Genomic DNA, 25,719 nt, shown 5'->3' on the forward strand with positions numbered 1-25,719 from the left:
TCAGTGAAACACTGTTCTGCGCATATGCGCATGTACGCGCATGCGCACACATTTTTTGCGGCTCCCAGTTTTTCCTTTTGTGAGGGAACCGGTTCCGAGTGGCTCTTTCACTGTTTCAGGTTGCTGACCCCTGTTCTATAGAGACGTGTGCAAAATCACATATTAAATGGTAACATAAGAGAAATTTATAAATTTCTTTTTCTTAAGTTATTACTACATAGTAACAACTACAGAGACAGGAGTTAATGACATTACAAGTAAGGAATCACTTGGTGTTTTTAAAGGTATAAACTGCAATAACAATATTCTGGGGTAAGACAGAATTTATTTGCTCATGTGAAAAAAAACAGAATTATACATGATAATTTTAGATACAAGGCCTTAAAAATATTTTTCATGTAAATTACTGATTTTTTCCCTGTTTCCAAAAGGTTATGATCATAAAACTAAAAGGAATTGCAATTTTATTTAGTTTATCTTTCTAATAATAGGATCCTTTAAAATTAGCAATATATTGGGGGAAAACGTATGTTAGTAGAAATACGCCAGTATTTGAAAAACTCTTTAAAAATTGAATATTTTTTTAATTTGTGCAAACATGTTATCATCCATTGGAGGTTTCCTTTGACTTCCAGGCTGCAAGAATTTCTTTATTGTAGGAATATTGCTTATTCTTGTTTTGAAAGCCTAGGAAAGACAGAGAGAAAGAGAGAGAAAATCCTCTAAGAAACAATGAAAAATAAGATATGAGTTTACAGCCTGAAAATGCTATATATTTCTAGATGCAAAATGAAAATGTAAGGCTAGCAATCATTATTGTTGAAGTACTAAAAGTGTTTAAGTGTTAATAAGGTACAAAGTACTGCAAAGAAACATGACAATGGGTAAGGTCAGAAATCTTAATTTCAAAATGTTCTTCTGAAGAGTAAATGGAAATTAGCAGAAAAATACACACTATTACAGTGTAAAAGTTTGAGGAACTGGTTGTCATTGCAGAACTATTGTGAGATTTGGTTTTCCTTTTCCCTCCTTCAATTCTATAGAATAAAATTGGTAGATTATTAGTGTTCATATAATTTCTCTACAGAAACAATATTCTTCAAATAAAGTTCATGCCTCACTAATTGAGTTCATATTGACTAAGAATCATGTATGACAGATATGTAGGTTTATGGTTCTCGATCCTTGCTTTGTAATCTATCTCAGATGTTCTTGGTGGAAGACTCCCAAATCCTTTCCAGTATTTGGAAAAAAACTACCAATCTATTTCTTTTCTTCCCTCTCTCACTCCCCCGCCTAGTCTTCCCTCTACACTCCTTTTTGCCCATCAAATCACCTGATGGTTGAGCAATTGGAAATAGCACTTAAATATTGAGCAATTTGTACAGGTTCAAACTGCAATCCAGGCTAAGCTGCAAAGAAAAAATCTGGCAAAGGATCAAAGAGCTGTGGTATTTCATGACATGTGCAGTGAGCAGGTGAGGTTTTTAAAGGGAACTTGGTGTCATTGGATCTTTGATCTGTACCCAATAAGGTATATTTGTTAGCAACTTCAAAGAAACTTCAATTAGAGTCAGTATTGATGAAAGGTGCCACAAGGTTCTTCTGCAGCTAGATTGGGGAGACCTACCAGTGTAGTGTCTGGTGAATCAAGTAATATGCACATTTAAGGAAAAACAAGGAAGCACCCTTAAGCGCCCACATGAAACAGATTCAAAATCCTGATTGCACTTGGAAGAGGTGGTGTGTGTTTGTTTCTTCCAAGCATGTGCCATGTATCAGCATGGGCAGTGTCTAGAAATGCCTACATTTCAGAAAGGCTGAATATCATCCATATTTTATTTATTTATTTATTTTTGGGACTTATATGCCGCCCTATCTCCCGAAGGACTCAGGGCGGCTAACAACAATAAAAACAACAAGACAAAAGTTAAAAGAAATTAAATAAACAGCCCCAATAAATAACTTAAACTAAACAATTAAAAATTAAAACAAACATTTTAAAAAACCCTGTCGTCAGTCCAGGTCAGCCTGATGAAAAAGGAAAGTTTTAAGGCCACGGCGAAAGGACCGGAGATCCGGGGCCATCCGGAGCTCAAGGGGAATTTGGTTCCATAGGGCTGGCGCTCCCACAGAGAAGGCCCTCCCCCTGGGGGTCGCCAGCCGACATTGTCTAGCCGACGGCACCCTGAGGAGGCCTCTCTGTGTGAGCGCACTGGGCGATGGGAAGTCATTCCCGGCAGCAGACAGTCCTGCAAATATCCCGGGCCTAAGCCATGTAGGGCTTTAAAGGTAAGTACCAGCACCTTAAATCTATTTATGGCTGAATATCATCCATATTTATATCATCCATATAAAGCAAAGGGATAGAAATTCATACTCATTCACTACATGAGATTACAGATGTCAAAGCCATTATCATCATCATGGCATGCTGGTGGTTCTTTTAAAATAGTCCCCATCTGTGGCTGACAATCTAGTCTGCATTTACACTCTGAAAATACTGACTACCTTATACTAAAGTCACATAGCTTGCCAATTCCCACAGTTTCAGTAGTGTCCTTACCTGCAGCAGAGGAAATTTAGTGAGAATGTCGGACTTGAATTCTTCAGCCATTAAGATAGCTTCCAAGAGATGAACGTCTGCCCAACTAAACTTATTACCAACCAGAAAATTTTGCCCATGGTCTTTCAAAATCTACAACATGAAGAAACCGAGATAAGATGAAGATATTTGGGGACTAAGATTGCAAAAGGCAAAGTGGACACCTTCAAAGATAAGCTTCCGTAAAGGTAAAGGTTCCCCCGCACATGCGTGCTAGTCGTTTCCGACTCTAGGGGCCGGTGCTCATCTTCATTTCAAAGCCAAAGAGCCAGCGCTTGTCCGAGGACGTCTCCGTGGTCATGTGGCCGGCATGACTAGATGCCAAAGGCGCACGGAACGCTGTTACCTTCCCACCGTAGTGGTCCCTATTTTTCTACTTGCATTTTTACGTGCTTTCGAACTGCTAGGTTGGCAGAAGCTGGGACGAGTAACGTGCTCACTCTGTTACGTGGCACTCGGGATTCGAACCGCCAAACTGCCGACCTTCTGATCGACAAGCTCAGCGTCCTAACCCACTGAGCCTTCCTTAGCCCATGTCTAACAAATGCAATATTTGCAACAGGAGCAAAATAATTGCTTTGGCTACTGGTGCTATACAATGGATGGTTCCACACTCTTCAAAAGTAGTACTAGAATCCAGTAACCATTGCGTGGAGGGAATTCTGATTGCAAGATACAAATTCAATAAATTAAATAAATTCTGCCTTGTCCATATTTACATCTTGGAAACTTTCACTGGAGGGTATAGGTTCTGAGCCAATCTCAAGCTGGTAGGTTCCAGACAGACTGGATTACAACCCCCATCATCCTTAGCCAGTACAACCAGGGGATTATGAATGCTTTAGTTCAACTCAACTGGATGGAAATACATGGGGAAGATGATTTCTAAAGCCCCCACCTCATTATTACTTACCTTCTCGTATGCTGGAAAATATCTAGTTGCAGCTCTTTCAATAATCAAGGTTCTTTGCTTTTCTTTGTTTTCAGCAGGCTGCAGAGGAAGCATCATTATCATTCCCATCAGATCAGTGGTTCCTTCCACATACATGTCAATCCTGAGAGACATGGTCAAGGTGGAGAGAGAAAATATCTTTAAAATTAGGTGCCACCGAATTGGGCCCCAAATGACTTTAGGGACACATATATACTATCTTGATCTGTATAAAAAATATTTTAAATGAGTAGTTACTTTTAGGGGGGAGGGAAGGCTATTTGAGAAATTTAAACCTGATAGAAGCGATTTCTACGTCCTTCTTAGTTAATGTGTGTAACCTAATGCCTGATTCCACTTTGCATGCATTCATTGCATTAAAGATTAGTCAGTTCAGTCAGTTAAAAGTCAGTTTCCTTCCATAGATTATCATTTATTAATGCATTAAAGCTGCATTAATAAATGGCAATCTATGGAAGGGAACTGACTGTTTTGGGGGGGAAATGGGTTTAAAACATCTTCCACAACTGCTGTTCTATAAAACATATTTTTCTAAGATCCCTGTGCAGGAGGGGAACTCACAACACTGCTGACCTTCAAATGAAACATTCCAACCAACATGGCCAATATTGAAAGAAGCTGAATGTTTTAATTCATTAACACCAGGAAGACCATACGTTCCTCATTCCTGCTTCAGAGGAAAGCTTTTTTTAAAAAAATAAGTCTTGCTACATGCACTTACAGCTTCCTCTTTAAATATTATTTTCCTACTCATTTTAACATTGTTAGAAAGCTATTTGTTCCAATCATTTGAAGTCCAAATGAAAGATTTTGCCAGGCAAAAATCTAGATCTGATTGCAAAAACTGGAGTGACCAGCAGATGGGAGCAAACAGCTACAAAAAGATCTATCTCCTTGCCACCATCTAGTGGTTGTTTGCAATACTGCAGTCCAGATCTGGCATCTAAAGCTAGTATCTTGAATGCTACATCTCAAACTGCATCTGTATTATATGTTATATTTCTGTTACAAGTTTATAATAGATTCAAGATTTTAATCAACATAGTTACAACCCCATACATTGCTCTCTCTTTCAAATCCTTCCCGTAGAGATTGTATTTTGCTGCAATATAGCTGAGAATGGCTCGTGTTTGCACCAGCTTCATCCCATCAATTTCCACCATGGGCACTTGCATAAAGAGCAGCCATCCATCTGGTGAAAGACAGACGAGAAGAAGAATTCAGAAAATAGAAATTCAATTCAAATGAAACAAAAAATGTTAACTGAATATTTCAAATTGATATGACTGGCTATTTAATATGCTCTACAATTTAAAAAAAACCCACAAGTTAAAAATGCAAGGATTATAGCCTCAGGATAGGCAGCACACCTTACCAGAACAACATCCGTGTATAACCAGGATAAAATTTAATTAATATGAATTAATTTCTGGGCTTCAACTCCCAGCAATTTTACGAACAATTTTGCTGGCTGAGGAAATCTAATCAAGCTCATCATAGGAAGGGCTCTTTTTCTGAGAGCCACCAAATCATTCACATTGATGATCCACACTGATGATCCAAGTGTACAGATAAGATATATAGAGTCCTCCTTGGGGCTAAGTAGTAGTAGTAGTAGTAGTAGTAGTAGTAATCGTAGTAGTAGATCCAGAAGCACTCAAGCTGTCAACTGACCAAACTCCCAATAAATCTTTGCAATTCAGATGGTGCCATTCAATTCACCTCAAAGCAGGGTGCCTGTTGTGTCCTGTTGGTTGGGCGAGTGAACACGCTGAGACAGACTGCTGTTAACTTGTTTATTCAGGTACACGTGGCCAAACTGGCCCTACCTGCCCCGTCGCTGGTATTTATATGCCCGGCGTGCCCGGCGCTGTCCAACCCGCAGCCTCAGGTTTCCCACACTGCCCCTGGTCACCCAACCCAGTGTCCAGGAATTTCCGCAGCGCGCCTGGGCCAATCAGGTGGCCGGACAGGTGTGTACCTTACACCCCTTTCCCCCCAATTGAAGCTGTTATTGTCTTATGTAGTCTTTTAAGTAAGCTGGGGCCTTGTGCACCCTGGTAGGGTATCTCTCCGTTTGTCTGGCTGGCTCAGCCCCCCCCTTCCTGGGTTGGTTCGGACGCCCCTAACTGGTCCCTGCCCTGATCCAGCCCCGTTGGCAGTAAGGATTCCGTGTGCTCCCCTTCCCCCCCCGTTGGTGTTGGCCTCAGGTGTCCCTGGCTCGGTTGTGAGAACCCTGACTCCTCCTGTCCCCGACGTCCTGGACGTGGGTCTTGTGTTGGCCTGGTGTGGGGTGAATGGGAGTGAGGGTATTCCCCCGTGAGCAGTGTTAGGTGGATGCTGGGTCTGCTTATGTGGGGTGATTTCTGGGGCCCTTTTCCTTAGTTGGTCTATGTGTCTCCTGACCTGGTGTTCCCCTTCCCCCTCAATGATGTAAGATAGCAGACCTAGCTTGTCCACCACTACCCCCGGCAACCACTTGTCCCCTTGGCTGTAGTTCCTGGCCCACACTAGGTCCCCAATGTCCAGAGTCCGGGCTGTGCATTCTTGTTCCACCTCTGCTGTTGTCCTGTCGGGATGGAGCCTGTCAAGTTTGGTCGTGAGTTTCTTGCCCCACCTCATTTCTGCCGGGCTCTTTCCAGTAGCTGTGCACGGGGTGGTGTGTTGTGCCAGTAGGAACTGAGCCAGTCTCTGGGGCCAATCACCGGTGATGATTCGGCGTAGTGCGTCTTTTGTGGTCCTTACATTCCTTTCTGCTAAGCCGTTGCTGGATGGGTGGAAGGGAGCCGACGTCATGTGCCTAATCCAGTTGGCCTTGAGGAAGTCCTGAAATTCATTGGATGTGAATTGGGGCCCATTGTCAGACACAATCACGTCAGATAACCCATGGGTGGCAAAGAGTCCCTCAGAACCTGTATGGATTTTGCTGATGTTGTGTATTTGACTGGCACTACCTCTAACCACCGGGAGTAGCTGTCTACTACTATGAGGAATGTTTTGCCCTGAAAGGGCCCAGCGTAATCGATATGTATGCGTGACCATCGGTTGTGTGTGGCCTCCCACCTATGGACCGGTGCATGGGCTTGTTCTGGCCTAGACTTCTGGCAAAGGTAACATCCCGCTACCCTCTCTTCAATGGCCTTGTCTAGCCCTGGCCACCAAAGGTGACTCCTGGCCAGGGCTTTCATGCGTACTATTCCCTGGTGTCCCTCATGTAAGTCACAGATAACTCTTTCCCTTAGCTCCTCTGAGATTATTACCCTGCTCCCCCACAAGAGACACCCTCTGTGAGTTGATATTTCGTCCCTCCTCCTTAGATAAGCTTGAAACTGTGGTTCCTGGCTCCCTTGGTTCCACCCACCTAGGACCCATGTCACCACCCTGCTTAGCACCGGGTCCCTACTGGTGGCTATGGCGATGTCCTTGGCCGTCACTGGGCATTCTGGTAGCTCTTCTATTGTTAGGATCTGGCTAGCTGGAGCTGGGTCAGTGTCAGTGTCTGGTAGTGGTAATCTGCTTAGTGCATCTGCGTGGCCCATGTCCTTCCCAGGTCTGTATTGTAAGGAAAATGTGTAGGCTGACAGAAATATGGACCACCTCAGCATCCTAGGTGACATTATTTGCGGGGTTTGTTTGTCCGTGGGGAATAGCCCTAGGAGGGGTTTGTGGTCAGTGAGTATTGTGAATTCCCTACCGTATAGGTAATCGTGGAATTTCCTTACCCCTGCCACTATTGCTAGTGCCTCCCGATCTATTTGGGCATAGTTGCGCTCAGCCTTGGTTAGTGTTCTGGAATAATATGCTATGGGCCTTTGATGCCCGTTGCCATCCCAATGGCTGATCACTGCTCCTACTCCATATGGTGAAGCATCACATGCTAAACAGATTGGCTTCCCTTCAATGAAGTGTGTCACCGCAGGTTTGCTGGCTAGTATGTCCTTAAGGGTTTGGAAGCTTTTTTTATGTTGTTCCTGCCAGTGCCATGGTGTTTTGCTGTCCAAAAGCCTGTGTAGTGGTTCAGCTATGGCAGCCTTAAGGGGGATGAATGTGTGATAAAAATTTATCAGGCCTAAGAATGCCTGTAATTCTGCCTTGTTTTTTGGTTCTGGGGCTGCCTTGATTGCTTTTATCTTCCCCTCTGTGGGATGTATGCCCTGTGCATCTATCCTGTATCCCAAAAACTCAGTGGAAGCTACTCCTATGGAGCACTTCCCTTTCTTTAGTTTGAGCCCAGCCTTCCTAAATCTTTCTAGGACCCTTTCTAACCTTTCAGCTAGTGTCCCCTCATTTTTTCCTGCAATAAGCACGTCATCAAAATAGGGGCACACCCCAGGTATACCTTTTAGTGTCTTCTCCATCACTTCTTGGAAGATACCTGGGGCTGTAACTATCCCAAATTGCAGCCTGTTGACTCAGAACGCCCCCTTGTGGGTAACAATCGTCTGAGCGTCTGCCGCTTCCCTGGTGACTGTGAGTTGCAAATACGCCTGCGCCAAATCGAGTTTAGCAAAGATGGCGCCGTCCTGGATGGTAGTGAGGACTTGCTTCACCGTTGAGACCGGGTAAGCATGCTGCTTTAATCCGCAGTTAAGCGTGGTTTTATAGTCCGCGCAAATTCTCACATCCCCGTTGGGTTTAAGGGGGTGACGATAGGCGTTTCCCAGGGCCCCCCGTCTACCAGTTCTAGCACCACCTGGCCTACTAGTTTGTCTAATTCGGCTTCTATCTTTTGCTTGAGTGCGAATGGCACTCACCTGGCCTTAATTCGAATGGGCTGTACTGTGGGGTCTAGTTTAAAACTGATTGGTGGCCCCTTGTACTTCCCGAAGGTGCCATCGAAAACGTCCACGTATTTGTCGCAGACGGCCTGCAGGGTTTGTGTTTGGATGGAGTTTATTCCCCCGACCCATATGCCTAGCGGTTCGAACCAGTTGAGGCCGATTAGGCTGGTCCTCCGGCCCTCTGTAACTAGAAGTTCAAGGGGTCCTTTGTACCCCTTGAAACCGACGTCTATCGTGATGGACCAGCAAACTTTGATGGGTGATTTTTGGAAGTCTGCCAGTTGTATGTGTGATTGTTTGATGGGGACCCGGCGCCCGCTGTTGGCCTTGATGCGAGCCAGTGTCTCTCTGGAGATTATAGACACTGCCGCTCCCGAATCTACCTCCATTTTGCAGGGGGTGTCCTGTAACTGGACCTCGACTTGTAGTTTGGGCCTAAGCACTTGGTTGATGGCCCTTGCCCCCCCCGGTCCTGTGTGTGTGTGCGTGGCCTAAGGGGCCCTTTGCCACCGTTTCAGGGGGTTACCTTACCTGCGGCCCAGGCATCGATGTCGTTCAGGTTCTCCCTCGGCTTGCTCCTGCAGATGCTCTGAATGTGGCCGGTTTTTCCGCAATTCCTGCATTTGGCGTTCCTAAACCGGCAACTTGCGCGGGGATGGTTGCCGCCGCAGCTACCGCACTTGGGTTCAGAGTCCCTGTGTCTGTTCGGGCCTTCCCTCGGTGGTCTTGCTGGTGGGGGAGGTGGCCTCCTGTTCCGATCGCTGTCGTCCGCTCGCTGGGGTTTCACTGTGGCTTTATTGAACCGGCGGGTGACTTCATTGATGTCTGTCTCCCATGGGTAGTCCTCCACCCCACCGTCCACAAGGCACTCTTGGTGGATGGATCTGGTCGCGCCATTGCTATTGTGTGGGGGGGTCGCGTTGCCCGGTGCTCTCGTAGGTGAGCAGCTCATCGAGGACTTCTTGTAAGTTCCCCGTGGGCTTGGATATGATTCTGTTCTGGAATTTATCATCGCGTAAGCCCAGAACCACTCGGTCCCGAATGCGCACCTCCAAGTTATCATATTTGCAGCAGAGCACGGCTTCTCTCACTGCTGCCATGAACTGTGTTATTGATTCCCCTGGTTTCTGGTTCCGTTTTTCGAAGATCCTCCTCCAGAACAGTTCGGATCTTTTTGGGGTGAAATGCTCGCGCAGTTTTCCCAGGAGTTCAGCATAAGAGACGCTGGCTACCACTGCTGGCTGGCATAATCCCACGGCGACCCAGTAGACCAGCGTCCCGCTAATCGTTAGCAACGCGGCGGCTTTCTTCCGATCATCCGTGATTCCGTTCACCAGCATGTACCCCTCAACCTGTCCCACGTATTCCTCCCAGTCCTCTGGGTACTGGGGGTCGAATTCCCGGATTGAGCCGACTTGCGCCATTCTCTTCCGCTGGTTCAGGGTTTTCGCTACTGACGTCTCTTTGAATTTCCCGCTCCGCGTCTGCTCGTCTTGCGCTCTGTCTCTGCCACTGCCGATCCCGACTTCGTCGCCACTGTTGTGTCCGGTCGGTTGGGCGAGTGAACACGCTGAGACGGACTGCTGTTAACTTGTTTATTCAGGTACACGTGGCCGAACTGGCCCTACCTGCCCCGTCGCTGGTATTTATATGCCCGGCGTGCCCGTCGCTGTCCAACCCGCAGCCTCAGGTTTCCCGCGCTGCCCCTGGTCACCCAACCCGGTGTCCAGGAATTCCCACCGCGTGGCTGGGCCAATCAGGTGGCCGGACAGGTGTGTACCTTACACCGCCTATAAACTCCTGCCCTGATCTCATCATAAAAATGGATAATAAATTTATTGAAAATTTGCATCCAACTCACCACTGCGCAACTTCTCCAAATCTTCATTTGTTTCTAAAAATTGTTCTTCAAACTGCAATGCAGAAACAAAATGAAATGCTTTTTCCTCATTTTATAAGATCATTTTAGAGAAATTAGCTCACGCTTGGCACGTTTTTTTAAACATGTTAAGAAAAAAAAAGCCAAAGCAACAGAAGCTTCCTATTTGGGAGTAGAGGCTGATTCAAATTTTTTGTGAAGAAGCAATAGGTGCCTTTGCACAATGGCTGTTGAAAGAACCTTGTGCATTTGCAAAGAGGTTGTCACAGCTCCAGCTCCAGAAGGTCACAAATCCTTTAAGGTGATCTCAGTACCTATCATTTCAGCCTTGCAATTTTCATGACCACAATTTGCTTTCCTTGTTCAGGAATATTTTCTTCAATTTCCTCATCTAGCATATGGTCATGAACATTCCTAGTGAATTGAATTGAATTGAACTTATTAAATTTATAGGCCAGCTAAGCACAGCAAAAGGCTGTGAAAAGGTAATCAGCTTTGTGATTTTAATTCCATTGCAAAACATGGCTTCGATTGGAAACCACTCTAATCCCCCTCTTGGATTCTGATTTCATTGTCCAAACGGGTATATCAATCCTTCCAAAACTTGTATTTGGAATATCAGCTCTCCCTCTTTTTCTTTTTTTGCACTTCAAGTGCATTAAATTCACCAACCCAGAGCCTCTCTAAGACTTTAAAAAATCTGTTTCGCAAGAGAAAAGAAAGGGAGCCCTGTCTCCCAAGGGGAAAAAAATATTCTTTGAATGCTTTGATTCTTCCACCTGCGGGTGTATCAACCCATCCATTTTGTGAAGAACCTGTTGGAAGGGTGAATCATTGCTCACTCTCTGATGCTGTTATTAGAAGATCATTTTGAGATGCCAGCCAGAGCGCTGGCTGAATTGTGTGCCGTAGGCTCGCAACAAGCAGGATAAAACAGACCTCAACTCCAGCTGCTGCAAGTAACCAACGGATAGATTCCATTTTTCCTCTTCCTCGAGTATAGTGCAGTTTGGGTTTCCCTGCCATCTTTTCGGAAATTCTTCAGACTCTCAAGCACAGCAGAGTAGGAAGATGGACTTTGTGGATGTCCTAAAACAGAAGTGGAAGAGGAACCCTCATGAATCCAGAAGTAACTGCTTTTGCCACAGAAGCAATGAAACACAGTCCATAGCATATACTGAGCATATACTGGTCTTCAAGAAGACCGGGCCGTCACTTAATGGTTGGGCTCCCATCTTAAACAATTCAATAGATCTAATTTTCTTCAGTGTTACCACTAGCTGGAAAACTTTGTATTCTTAACTTTCTACTAGTAAAGGTAAAGGTTCCCCCGCACATGCATGCTAGTCCTTTCCGACTCTAGGGGCCGGTGCTCATCTCCGTTTCAAAGCCGAAGAGCCAGTGCTTGTCTGAGGGACGTCTCCGTGGTCATGTGGCCGGCATGACTAGACGCCAAAGGCGCATGGAATGCTGTTACCTTCCCACCGTAGTGGTCCCTATTTTTCTACTTGCCTTTTTACATGCTTTTGAACTGCTAGGTTGACAGAAGCTGGGATGAGTAACAGGCGCTCACTCTGCTACGCGGCACTCGGGATTCAACCCGCCAAACTGCCGACCTTCTGATCGACAAGCTCAGCATCCTAACACACTGAGCCACCGTGTCCCTATAACTTTCTACTAGCCAGCCTCTATTCATCAATGGAGAAACCTTGCTTTAAAAAAAAAACCTATACCCCATTTGAGAAGATGACTTTTGAAAAGCCAAAGCTACTCTTTGAAGTATCAGCATCTAGCCTGAGAGTTAAGAAACCTTCAACTCCAATTATGGCTCAGTTATGGCTCAATTTTAAACCAGCATATCTCATCCATCTCAAAGCAATCTGTTTCTGCTTAGATATATCCCCCCCCAAATTCACAAACTCCAGACTGCTTCAAATCTTTAAGCAATTGTTGTTCATTCCCTTACAATGTAATACTATACGTTGCAGGGCATGAATTTATCTGCAGTCACTGCCAGATGAGTCCAGCACAAATGTCCAGGTAGATAACGCTACTTATTGTAGCAGGCAGTGTAATTGCCAGAAGAAGCAATCAAAAGCACTCACCAGGTGTAACTTCTCTGCTGGGTAATTGCTCTGAAAAATGACCCCCCAAATCAGCAAGGAGTCTGAAGTCCTGCCTGCTTTTATACAACAGCTCCTTTTGGGAGGGGGAAGGGGAGCAGGCAGATTTAAGCCAGTTTTGAAAATATGCTTAGTCATACCATCTCAGTCTTCAAGGAGAAAGGGATCAGAATTAACTTGTGAACTAAATTTTGCAACAATGTAAAAAGAAAAAAAAACCTGACAGAGCAAATGATTAACTGCGTTTAGAGCTGGCGAAAGAAGGCCACTATCAGGGTCATTCCCAGCTATGCCACAGATAGATCATGCAGCAGGAATATTGTAGTTTCTTTCACACAAGGAAAAGATGTATCAGTTGAATTTCATGCAGCTGATAGAGGAATATATATAAGGAATATATATATATATATATATATATATATATATATATATATATATATATATATATATATATATATATATATATATATATATATATATATATATATATTTTCACCAGCCTTTGGGCCCGGCTTAGCTCCAGTCCTGACAAATTACATTCACACAGTTGTCTTGATTAAAAGTTGGCTCTGCTAACTGACTTGGGGCCCTTTCTAGAATAACGAGTAGATTAGATAAAACCCTATCTCCACCCTGTTTGCGCACTTGGATCCTTTCATCTAGCTCTTTATTGATGTTAATGCTTTAATGCTTAACATTTTAATATTTATAACTTTTAATTGTCTTTATTGTTATTTATGATACTATAAGCTGCTCAGAGTTGGTTGACACGGTGCAAATAAATTTAGTAAATAAATAATAATACAAAAATGGCCTGCTATTTCTTTCTTCCAGAATATAATTTCAAGCCCTCATGCACAGATCTTCCAAAGTGGTCTCTGACTGAAGCACAAACCATTGTTTTCTCTATTTAGCTTTCTAGATAAGCCAAGATGACTTAAATGCCTGGTGAGGCTAACTAATCAATTATAGAGTTGCCAATTAATCAGAAAAAGCAGTAGAGTTGTATTCTTGCTCTTCAAAGAACTGCTTGATATGGATGAACCAAGAAGCAATTTTTTTTTTTAAGTCACACAACCAAATACTAAAGGAAGTCTAATAATCTCTCAGTTTAAGAAATGCATGTGGAGGGCACACAATTATGCCTATGATCAATTAGGAGAGTCCACGTTACCGCCCATTGTCATGCACACAAAGGAAAAAGAGATTGAAGACAGCACAGGTGGGTCTCCTCTTACAACAGTTCATTTAGTGACTGTTTGAAGTTACAACAGCACTGAGGAAAATGACGGTTTATGACCGTTTTTCACACGACCATTGCAACATCTCCATGGTAATGTGATCAAAATTTGGATGTTTGGCAACAGACTCATATTTATAATGGTTGCAGTGTTCCAAGTCATGTGATCACCTTTTGCGACCTTCTGACAAGCAAAGTCATTGGGGAAGCCAGATTCACTTAACAATCGTGTTACTTGAGAGGCATCTTTCTCACCACATACCCACCAAATGCAAAATGATTTTGCCAATCAGAGAGACATTTGATAATGGGTATAGCCACTGGGTGGAAGTTCACTGGAGGAGCCCACCCAGGCCATCACCCATCCATCCATGCCCATTTGGGAAACATATCTGGGATCTGAATGCCTTATTGAGACCACTAATTATGAAGGGCTGACAGTTCATCAGGCTGTAAGAAAAGCCGAGTTCCAAATTATCCCTTGTGAATGTTTGATGACCTGCTTAAAGGTTCCAAACTAACAGTTCAGGAATTCATCCTGCTTCCAGTAGGATACATGGTGAAGTAAACATCTTCAAAGGAGTGGAGACACATGATCAGTGCCTAGATGGCGTTTTCTGACTGGCCAATCCAGATGAAGGAGATTATCTGGATAAAGGAGGGTGTGAGATTGCCCACTTGCATTCTGGATAGCTTCTCCTCATGAATAAGCAGCAGGAATTGAGGTTTCTGCAGTCAGATTGTGAGGTGAATACCTCAGAGTTGAGCAAATTCCATCAAGCTCAGAATGGCAATGTATCCCTCATAGGCACACTGCCAATCTCATTTCTTAATCACTTTGGGAAAATGGATCTTAGCAGCTATTCAGCTATTAAGAATCTTACAATGGACAAGTCTGATAACATGCACTGGATGACTTCAATCCTTGGCGGGGAAAAAAAAGTTCTAAAATATTTAAGGAAAAGAAAAAGACAAACACTCTCCCCTCCCTCTTTTTTTGGAATAAACAGCAACAGGATGACTAAAATATTGACTGTGACCCCTGAAGAGGCCTGAAGTAGCTTCAGGGGAACAGAGAACATTTAATCTCCCCCAGCATTGCCCAGAAAAATTCCACACGTGGTTAATTTTTTTAGAGTGTAAACATTAGATTCATATATAACAGTGCATAACAGCGCAACTGGCCAGTGTGTGTGCGTGTGTGTGTGTGTGCGTGTGTGTCTTTTACAGGTAGTCCTTGACTACCATTCATTTAGTGACCACTCAAAGTTACAACAGCACTGGAAAAAGTGACCTAGGACCATTTTTCATAAGCTGCAAAACCATTGCAACAGCCCCATAGTCTTGTGATCAAAATTCAGATGTTTGGCAACTGACTCAGATTTAGGATGATCGCAGTGTGTCCAGGGGTCATGCGATCCCCTTTTGTGAGCTTCTGCCAAGCAAAGTCAATGGAGAAGCCAGATTCACTTAACAATCGTTATTACTAACTTAACAAATGCAGTGATTCACTTAACAGCTGTTGCAAGAAAGGTCATAAAATGGGGCAAAACTGTCTTGGCAATTGTCTCACTTAGCAACAGAAAACATGGGCTCAGTTGTGGTCGTAGGTCAAGGGCTACCTGTGTAGGAGCATTAACAAGCCACTCCCAGTGGCTACTAGGAATGGAATCGATAAGAAATCAAAGGGGAAAGAAAGGGAAAGGTTTAAAAAGACTTGCTGGTCTGTCTTGCAGTTTCTTGTAGAGTCTTTTTTAAAAGAATGAATGGAAAGAGATGAGCCAAGGGTTAAATTCTCCTGCTGGCAAAAGTGCACTACAAATGGAAATCCCTCCTAAGTCAATGTTTAAAGTATTGCATTAGCAAAAAAAAGGGTTTAACCTAGAGGTTTCCAGCTGTCCACCCTCTTCCAAAGGACAGTCTGTGTCATCTGGTACATCTGGTTGACTTTTTGCAATCAGTTAACTAATTAACCAGCCTGGATATGGACTTTGAACAGTTCACTGCACATCAGACTGCAAAGGGTAACATATAGTGCTATGAAGAAGGCCTCACAGCCCTGCCTTCTGCAGATTGACTTAGAACACGAGTCGGCAACCCGCGGCTCCGGAGCCGCATGCAGCTCTTTGAGCCATCTCCTGTGGCTCCCAGTCGCCCAGTGCGCGTGCACCTCTCTGAATGAGCGGAGGTGCGCGCGCACCACTCCGAACGGGAGGAGGTGCGCGTGCACCACTCCAAAGGTTTGGAGAGCTGCCGCAGCCCGCAGCAGCTTTCTAAACCAGCACCAGCAGGTCTCCAAACCGCTGTTCAGGCGGAGGTGCGCGCGCAGCTCTCCAAAGGTTTGGAGAGCTGCGCACCTGCGCGCGCAGCTCTCCAAAACTTTGGAGAGGTGCACGCGCACCTCCGCCTGAACACCCGTTTGGAGACCTGCTGGTGTTCGAACGGAGGTGTGGTTTGGAGACCTGCTGGTGCCGGTTTAGAAAGCTGCAGCGGCCCGCAGCAGCTTTCTAAACCGGCACCAGCAGGTCTCCAAACCGCTGTTTGGGCAGAGGTGCGCGCGCACCTCTCCAAAGGTTTGGAGAGCTGCGCGCACAGGAGACCTGCACACGCAGCTCACCAAAACTTTGGAGAGCTGCGTGCGCACCTCCTCCTGAATGGACAATGGCGCCGTGTTTGGAAAGCTGCCAGATCCCCCGCAACCTCCAGGTGAAAATCCTCCATTTTCCCTCTCACAGCCCTCCCTTAAAAATTCCGTTCCCAACGAGGCCCCGGGCTTTTAAAAGCCACCGAGGCCAGGCCGCTGTAGGCGAGGACCAGCTTCCTGGCTCGCTCCCTCTCTTTTCTGCAGGTATTATTTTCTCGAAAGTGTTTAAGTTTATTGCTCAAATGATGTTTCTAATTAGCGCTTTGGACCGGGTCCCTCTATTTTTGAGGGAGGGGAGAGGGAGGAGAAACTTATTGTAAAATAAAAATAGAGGGAAAAGACTCCGCTGGAAGCAATTCCTGCTTTACAAAAGCCACTAGTGCCGAGAACTCCGTTCGGGCGGAGGTGCCCACGCACCTCTCCAAAGGGGAGACCCGTCGCCGCGCAGGTGTCTCCCATTTTTTTGCGCATGTGCAAAATGTTTTTTGCGCACATGCATGTGTGGACGCACACACGCGCACTTTTTGCGGCTCCCACTTTTTTGTTTGTGTGATGGAACCGGTTCTGAGTGGCTCTTTTCCTTTTTCCGGTTGCCAACCCCTGACTTAGAAGAATCCTGCTCCTCCTCTTCTCTTCTGTCTGAAAAGAGTTTTCAGTGAAGAGGTTGTTAGCAGTCTGTCAGAATGAAGGCATCAAAACAGTGGTGGGATTCAGCCGGTTTGCACCAGTTCAGCAGAACCAGTAGCTCATTTTTTGTTGCCCAGGCCCAGAACGGACTTCCGGAAGCGGCATCCACGCAGAGAACCGGTAGTTCACATATATTTGAATCCCACCACTGGGGATTCAAGCTTTCTCTTAGATTTGCCAGAGCTTCATCTGTTAAACTGGTATCTGCCACAAAGTATAGTTTCACCACCCTTCAGTTGTTTCTAAAATCCATATGGCTGCTTACAGAGTCTTGGCAGCGAACAGCAATTACCACAAATTTCAGTCAGGTAAATTTGTGTTGTGCCAGCAAGCTCCTTCATCAGATAGCCTTTTTTTTTACACTTCTCAATTAATTAATCAATAATTTGTGTCAGTTTCCAGACAGCTTGTCTCATAGGACTCTTTTATTTTAAAAATCCAAAAATTGCTTGCCAAATGTATTTCACACAGCCATCTCCTCCTCCTCCTCCTCCTCCAGCCAATTTTCAGATATTGAGAAAGCTTTAATGCCTTTCAGATCTGCCCTTTGTCCCTTTCCAAGTCTGCTTTTGCTTACTTTTTCAATTGGAATTCATCTCTCTCTCTCCCCCCCTCCTTTCCTAGTCCATGTCTCCCTTTCTCTAACCAACATTGCCAAGATTACAAAGTATAAAAAATGAAGGTTTAAGCTGATACAGTACCATTTGCTTTACTTCCCACTTGGTTTGGATTTTAAAATTTTCCAAAATAAAGTAAATATGAGACTAGCTTCTAAGCCCCCATTTTTCCTTCGTTCCAACTCTGCTGCAAGTTGATTTGGCTTACACTGAATTTGTATTAAGTTAACTCAGGAACATGAATGAACATCTTTTCATTGTATTTCATTTGCAGGGAGCAAGGGGTATGAATCAATTCACCTCAGATTTCTTTACTAACCTCCAAATCTTGGATCCAGCTGAAGGCCCTTGGTTGAGACCTTTATCGGAAGGTCTGCCACCTTATTTGGAGCGTTTGCACAATGCCTGCTCCTAAGCAAGTTAGTCTGAGAGGCACACCAATACTTGAAATCCAATCTTTTTTTTTTTTGCTCAGCCTTGCTCTGGCAAGGAGGAAAGGGCAGTGCTCAGTTGGAGCCTTCTCAGATTTCAAGAGGGTAATCCTTATGCAACAAGAACAGGAATGTCCAGTTGCCTCTTGAAAAAATGCCTTTGGGACAACCAGAACCTGGATGACTGAGAACCTCCATAAAAATTAGCTATGCACTTTGGGATGAACAGCCTTCAAATGGTGCGGGAATATGAACGGATTTACAGAAAACATTGCCAACTACAGGAACCATTTGCACTTCAGTCTGAGATGCAGACAACACAGACTCATCCCCAACAGGGAGAGCAAAAAAGCAGGAATGACTTCTGAATTCCAATCCCCCATTTGAGTTTCCTTGTGGGAAACTGACAGGGAGCATCAGAAATCTCCTTCCCTTTCCTTCCCAGCAGGAACGAAAGTGGTTGCTGATGGGTGGGAGAGGGAGGGAGTGAGGGATTGTGAGACTGGCTGGGAAACTGTCACAAAATGTTGACAATGAAGGTCAGATGACTGCAGCAACCAAGCAGCACAGCAGGAACCCGTTCGTCTGAAGCAGCCACAACTTTTCAAAATGTCATTTCTTCAGAAATCAGGAGTGCCAGATTTTGGACATATTCTGTAAGTTAGCCCGTCTGAGGTACCCTTGTTCAAAAATGGTTGCCCTATGATACACTGTTTCATCCAGTGAAAGATTATGACAAGAGTTTTAGCAGTATATAGATTCTCACAGATAAGATAAAATCTTTTGATAACTTCAGTTAAATAAAAATAAAATAAAAGCATAGAATTGAACGAATCAGATAATTTCTGTTCCTGATCCTCTCTGTTTGATGGAAACCATCACTAAGAAATAATATTGCTTGCTTGATCGATTGTTTGACCAATTGATTAAACGTTTATGTCGCCCATCTCTCTACCTAATGTCTTCTTAAAGTGTTAATGGAAGATCAGACATATTGTTTAGTCGCTAAGTCATGTCTGACTCTTCGCAACCCCATGAACCTCCCCCCAAGTTCTCCACTGCCTCCCAGAGTTTGCCCAAATTCATGTTCACTGTGTCAAATGTATCAGTTCAGACACATTACTGATAGCTTAATTCTGAAGAGGTGTGACCACTATTAAATAATCAAATAAATATTGGTTTGGAATATTTTATTTCAGGTTAGTTTAATGGTGCTGTACTGTACCCATTTCATCTTTACTTCTCTTGATCTTTCTTGATCTTTCTACTGCTTGATCTTTCTACTGCTCATTCAGCTTTCCACTGTAATTATGTGGATTGATCCTGAAATACAGACCTGCAAAGATATATATTCCCTTACAATCACCTGAAGTACAGTTACTACCTCATCTAAAATCAGCATTTCTATCTACAGCAGTGAGTGATCCCAGATTCCTAGCCAAACTTTAATTGAAAATTTTTATTGCTTCAGCTGCCGTTTTCTCATCCATTGGAGGTTTTCGTGCACTGCCAGGCTGCAAAAATTTCTTAATTGTGGGAATGTTACTTAGTCTTCCTTTAAAAGTCTAAAAAAGAGGAAAAAATGAAAAAAAGTTTAGAAAGAAAAAAAATGAATTTTTACATTTTTTTTTTAAAAATGGCATGGCTAAATAGACATTTTTTTATCTGAACAACCTGCAAGTATTATATTCTGAAAGCTCATTTATTTTAATGCTGCTTTTGATCTTGGTTGCAAACTGTAATCATCAAAAGAGGCATATCTGTCAACACAAGCTTCCATGACAAAAAAAAATGGTTAAAAGATTTGCTTTGTGTGTGTGGTTTTGAGTAAGCATTGAATCCTAGCGACTGCCCGTAGAAATATCTGCAGTTTTTCTTGGCAGAGTTTTCAGAAGTGGTTTCCCTTGCCTGGTTTCTAGAGCTTTGGGTAGCCCAAAGTCACCCATCTGGCTTCGTACCTAAAGCCGGATAGAACTCGTGGCCTCCTCGTTACTAGCCTGGTGCTTTAACCACTACACCAACCTGGCACTCAGGTTTGCTTTACATTCCCACAGCTGTAGTCAACATGTCATCACTGAAGGAAGATGGAAATTATAGTTCATAACACTTAGAGAGTCTAGGAACATTTACCTAATAATAAATTTGTTCATATGTTTTAGCCTATGCGTATTGCCGGTATCCATTAAGGTTGAAGATATGCATTAAAATGCTAGTAAATACTATAAAGAATTAGAATTCCACATATGCATATTTTCAAACTAGTAGGTGGGCAGAAGCTGCTGTAACTGGGGAAAAAAAGAGGCCCAGATTTGAATTAGGGTCTAGTATCAGAATAACTGCACATTATCTTTCACTATCGGCCTGATGTGTATCAACATACCAGGGGAACTAACTATAGGATATAATTATTACTGGCAGATTGTTTTTGAGTGGCAGCTGAAATGACCACCACCGTATTATGCCTGGTATAGCAAACTACCTTGCACTTCTGTCATTACCAATTGGAGAACATGATTTGGGAACTGATGGGAGTTTGATTTGGTGTTGTGCTGCATGTTTTTACTGCTTCCTTACCTCTATTATTTTATTGCTTACAAGAGTAGTTGCTTACCTTTAATAGAGGAAATGTTGAGAGAATATCTGCCTTCAACTCTTCCACCATTCAAATGCTTTCAAGTAGTTGAACGTCTGCTCTGGTAAATTCTTTTCCCACAAGGAAGTCTTGCGCATGATCTTTGAGCACCTTCAGAGCATAAAACATGTTAAAGACTTATTATATTTTAGATACATATTCAATATTGAAAAGGACTACAGTATTTGAAGGACCTGCAAGTTAGCCAACTGGAGAAGGTCCCATCCTTTTACAGGGAGTCAGTGGATTTTTTTTTCTTTAATGTTAACTTGGTGCCGAAAAGGTTGGGGAACTCTAGCTTAGAGGAATTCTACTCTTCTTTATGGCCTCCAGGAACTCAAATGCATGATGTGGAAAAAAGCAAAATGGGAGAAAAGCAAATTGTAACTCTCTTATTTTGTACCCATAAAAGTTTCATAAAAGATTTTGTACATTTGACTTCTGGTAGCGCTGCCGCGCCAAATGGCGGTGTTTCTGAAGCTGCCCGATCTTGGGAAGCGTTAGAGTGCCCGGAGGCAGCGAAAATCAGCTGTCCCGTGCCACTGAAGTCTCTCCCTTGGGAGAAGAGGGAGAGGCGAGCCTGTTTGGGTAGAGGTGGAGCTCCTCTGTGATTCCCCCAATGCCTGGGGGCTAATGAAGTGAGTTCCCTCGGAGCCCAGGCTTTCTCCGCTCCCAGGACGCTTTCACTCCACAAAGGAGTGGAACAAGACGCGACAACTACATCTGCTGCTTAGATGGGATTGTATTTTTTTTCTTTGAGAAGCAGGCAGAGCAAAGCAGGAGGATTTGAATTTTCAAGTTGGATTTTAACTTTAACTCAGATTCATTATCTTCTTCAAGTTTTAAGCTGACTGAAATGGAGTAAAAATGGCGCTGGAACGTTTCTTTCTTGTGTGAATTGACTGTTTTGGAAAATTGTTATATTTTGCAATATAGCAAGAGATATAATTTGCAACTGATTCCATCCAGTACCAGACTTTGTGTATTTGAAAGTTTGTTCTTTTTTTTAATTGAAGGATAAGGAACTTTGGGAGAAAAACTTTTATTTTTTCTCCCTTCTCCTTTCTTTTTTTTTCTTTTTGAACTTTGATTCTGCTGGGTGAAAGAGGAAATTGAAACTTAAGAGATGGCTGCAAGGCGTGTTATTTCTTCACCTTTACCACAAGCCGCAGGGCAGACTTCGACGAAACCTACAGTACAACCACCTCCCCCCCCCACCTCCTGCATTTACATTGGCAGACATTCAGCAAGTTGTGATGCAGTCAACGCAAGTAATAGCACAAGTATTACAGCAAGAAATAAAGGAAACAAAGGAAGAATTTGTTAATCAAAACAATCAAATGAGGGAGGATATAGTGCTTGCACTCCAGGGCTTGGCTGCACATATCGAACGCCTGGATGTTCGTGTGTATTCAGTTATGGAGTATGTGGAGAATTTGGAAAATAAAATTATCAGTACTGAACAGAAAATAGACAGAGTAGAGGTTAAAGTTGATAGAACAGAAGATGAACTTACTATATTGTAGAGAACCCAGACCTACAAAAGACCTTTTTTATTCCTATATTAAAAATCACAGAATTCTCCCTTCCTGTCTCTAGTGATTATATTTCTGCCAGTGTAAAATCTGCTTTTCTCTGCCTGCGAAAGACCTTCTTTGAAAAAGTTTAACACTTCTGCCTTTTCCCCAATTAGCAATCGTTAAGTCACATTCCTGCATTCAGTTCTACCTAATCTGCAATTGTAAGGCCACATTCCTACATTCCATCTCTGCCTCTGGTGATAAAACTCTTTTCTTATTTACAACCACATTCCTGTCTCTGATTCACATGTGTAAATTGCCCATGCTTCAAGAAACTGTCTCTGCTTCAAAATTATGTCTTCCTGTGATAACCTTTTGTCTTCCCTGTTAGCATTTGTATTTAGCCCTGTCTCCTGCAATTATTTCTGCCTCAAGTTATGTCTTCCTGCAATAATCCCTGTCAACTTTGTTAACATTTGTATGGATAGCTATGCATTATTGTTTCCTGTAATGACCTTTGCCCTCTTCATTAGCAGTTCTCTGTTAGCATAAACTATGTTTTATTATGACCTTTGCTTTCTTCATTAGCAATTGTATACCATGAGCTATGTTCCCCTTTGACCTTCCATGAGTGTTTTTTCCCCCCTCCCAAATGAAACAGCCTAATAAAGGAGAATGTCCAGAGGTATTCGGGGGCATAACATCTTCCCCGAGCACTCTGTGCTCTCACCTTGAGCAAACTTGTGTTGGTGTCTCAGTCTGTCCTAGGACTTTGCTTCTGAACTATCCGCAGTTCCCAAGTATGACCGTTGGAATTTCCGGCATGCTGGGTCGGTGGTAAAGGGCAAGATCCTTCCTTATTCAAGGTGCACACCCTCGTGAGGGTCCCTCCAAATTCTCACCCCTGTCAAGGGGCTCTAAGAGTTGAAGCCAGAACCCTGACCGGTCGCTCATCGCAACAACTGGGGGCTCGTAAATATGGAGTTTGCATTGTGCATCAGAGGCCTTAAAGAGAATCCTAAAGAAGATTTGGAATGGGAAGTAGCACAAGCAGTGGCTCCTGTCTTGAAATGTGAACCTGAAGAATTACTTAAAGAAATGGATAAGACATTTAGGGTTAATTCCTGGATTGCTAGGCAGAAAAATTTACCTAGAGATGTAGTGATTTACTTTTCCAGGAGATCAACCAGAAATTCTATTATCCAGGCTTTCTATTGGGAAAGATTTCAAATTGCAGGTCAAGATATTATAATTTTAAAGGAGATACCTCCAAAAATTCTCAGAAAAAGGAAAGATTTCGCTTTTCTGTCCGATGAGCTTAAGAAGTGACAAATTCAGTTTAGATGGGAAATACCCAATGGAATTGTGGTGAATTATGCAGGGACGAGGTGCAGGTTGGACACAATTTTAAAAGCAAAGGATTTTTATTCTAAGGTCCTTAAAGCAGGCTCACCACCGTCTCCTCGAGTTAAAAGAACAGAAGCAAGACAAGAAGATAAACAATTGAGTGAAGGGGCAATGTCATTGCCTCTTCAGGTGATGCAGCAGGCTGAGATTATGGAGCAGAGTTTGGCATTAAAGGAGGACCCGAAAGAACAGAGGATAACTAGGGCTGCATACAAGCGTATGGAAAAAGAGCAAAAAAAGAAACTTGTATCTGGTCCAACTATGCAAGATGCGGCTGTTTCAGAGCCTGTGGGAGGAGCACGTCCGAAGAGAGCAACAGGTGATCTTCAGGCTATGTTCCAAAGGCTCCTGGTCACCAAAGATGGTGAAGTTCCTGACATGGAATGTTAATGGCTTAAATTCACCACAGAAAAGAAAGAAAGTATTTTATTATTTGAAACAACATAAAAATGACATTGTTTGCTTACAAGAGACACATATTGCATTAAAAGACCAAAAGTATCTGGCTAATTCCCGATTGGGAACACATTTTGCATCTTTTGCTCTGGACAAGAAGGCTGGAGTGGTCATTTATTTAAGAAAAGATTTTTCGGCTAGATTAATTGAATCGGACAAACAAGGGAGATATGTTTGTATTGAATTAATGCTACAAGGAAAGAAAGCTCTTCTTGTTGGATTATATGCTCCAAATCAACAACAGCAAAAATTCTTTAAACTTTTATATCAGAGAATAATTGAATTGGATTACAAATCTATTATTATGATGGGGGATTGGAATGGAGTTTTGAACCCATCTGAAGATAAGAAGGGATCCTTCAAAAACTTTTCTAATTCAAAATTGCCTAAAGCTTTTTTTGATTTGAAAGAGGATCTGGAATTAAGAGACGTATGGTGGGAAAGGAATATGCAAGACAGAGATTTTACTTTTTTTCCGGATAGACATAAATCTTTCTCTAGGATTGACTTTATTTTAATTACTACTGATCTTTTCTCTAGGGTTAAGAAAGTTAAGATTTTTCCTAAGACATTGTCAGATCATAGTCCTGTTTGGTTGGAGTTTTTTGCTGAAGATGGTAGTAGAAGATCCTGGAGACTAAATGAAAATTTATTTACAAATAAGGTGTTCTTGCAGAAATGTAGAATTTGTTCTCTCACTGAGGAGAGTTCCCAGCATATCCAACTGGTCTACACCAGCTTGGAAAGAGAGAGTAGGGTTTTGCTGTTGCTGCTGCTTGTTGTGCTCCATTGCTGAAATAACCACGTCCATCACCTTAGCTTCCCTTTTGCTCCCTACCTTTTCATAGACTGGGAAATATCTGGTGGAGGCTTTTTCCAGGATTGTCTGTAACTCCTTCTCCTTGGTGTCAGCTGGCTTGAAGGGAAGCATCATAATTCCCTCATTGAGATCTGCAGTACCCTCACAGTACATGTCAATCCTGAAAAGGAAAAGAAGATCCCTGTGAGTCTAGACAGGTCTGAACACAGAGCTTCCTCCACTGAATTCCAGCTGTGGAGCTGTTGGAGTGACTCGGCTCATTCTTCCAGTACAAAAGAATTCCTCCTTTCAATTATGCAACCATTAATTAAAAGCATCAATAGAACTTTGCATTTAAGTTTCAGTGATCATCACCCTTCTCATGTATTGTATTTTCTGCTTTATACTAACAATAAGCCTGTATCACGTTCATTCATTCATTCATTAATAGAATGGATATAGCTTAAAATCAGTCATGTGTATGTCAAACACCCATGTCTACGCCGAAGAATGCAAGCCTGAAGAACGACGACGTAGCACGGTTGACTGCAAGAAAACCTTTACTCTCAGGATATCCATGCAAATACAAAGTCAGCGTTGGGAGCCACTCGCCCCAACGCGCCTTTTATCCCATGCCTGTAACCAGGCAGCAGCCCCACCCATGAGCCCCACCCCTCTCCCCCGCAAACCAGCATCCGCCTGGCCTGCATAAATACCCCACCCCTCTACTCCGGCGACCCACGCCCAGCTCCTCCCACCAGCACCGAGATCCCCAGCGTGTAAGCCCTGCTTCCCCTCTACATTCCCAGGCGTGCTCCCCCCACCGCCGCAACACCCTGCGCCATAACCATGCCCCCCTGATAGCCCCCAAAGCCCGGATGCAGCTGCACAGCACCCCGCGTCGCCGCTGGCTCGTGGATTGTGACACGCGCCTCCAACACAGCTG

General features: G+C 43.5%; 1 protein-coding gene across 1 annotated transcript in view; it reads right to left on the minus strand.

Moving 5' to 3' along the window:
• Window positions 1-451: 451 nt before the first annotated feature.
• Window positions 452-25,719, minus strand: part of LOC310645998 (uncharacterized protein) — a 36,294-nt gene continuing 11,026 nt past the window's right edge. The window contains 10 exon segments of the mRNA XM_083372150.1: window positions 452-687; window positions 2,567-2,698; window positions 3,519-3,660; window positions 4,617-4,749; window positions 10,200-10,251; window positions 11,157-11,256; window positions 19,415-19,524; window positions 20,571-20,621; window positions 20,625-20,702; window positions 24,813-24,954. Of these exon segments, the coding sequence (XP_083228276.1) occupies window positions 565-687; window positions 2,567-2,698; window positions 3,519-3,660; window positions 4,617-4,749; window positions 10,200-10,251; window positions 11,157-11,256; window positions 19,415-19,524; window positions 20,571-20,621; window positions 20,625-20,702; window positions 24,813-24,954 (1,063 nt within the window). The 3' untranslated portion in view covers window positions 452-564.

Source organism: Vipera ursinii (assembly GCF_947247035.1).
Source record: "Vipera ursinii genome assembly, chromosome: 1".
NCBI lineage: Eukaryota > Metazoa > Chordata > Lepidosauria > Squamata > Viperidae > Vipera > Vipera ursinii.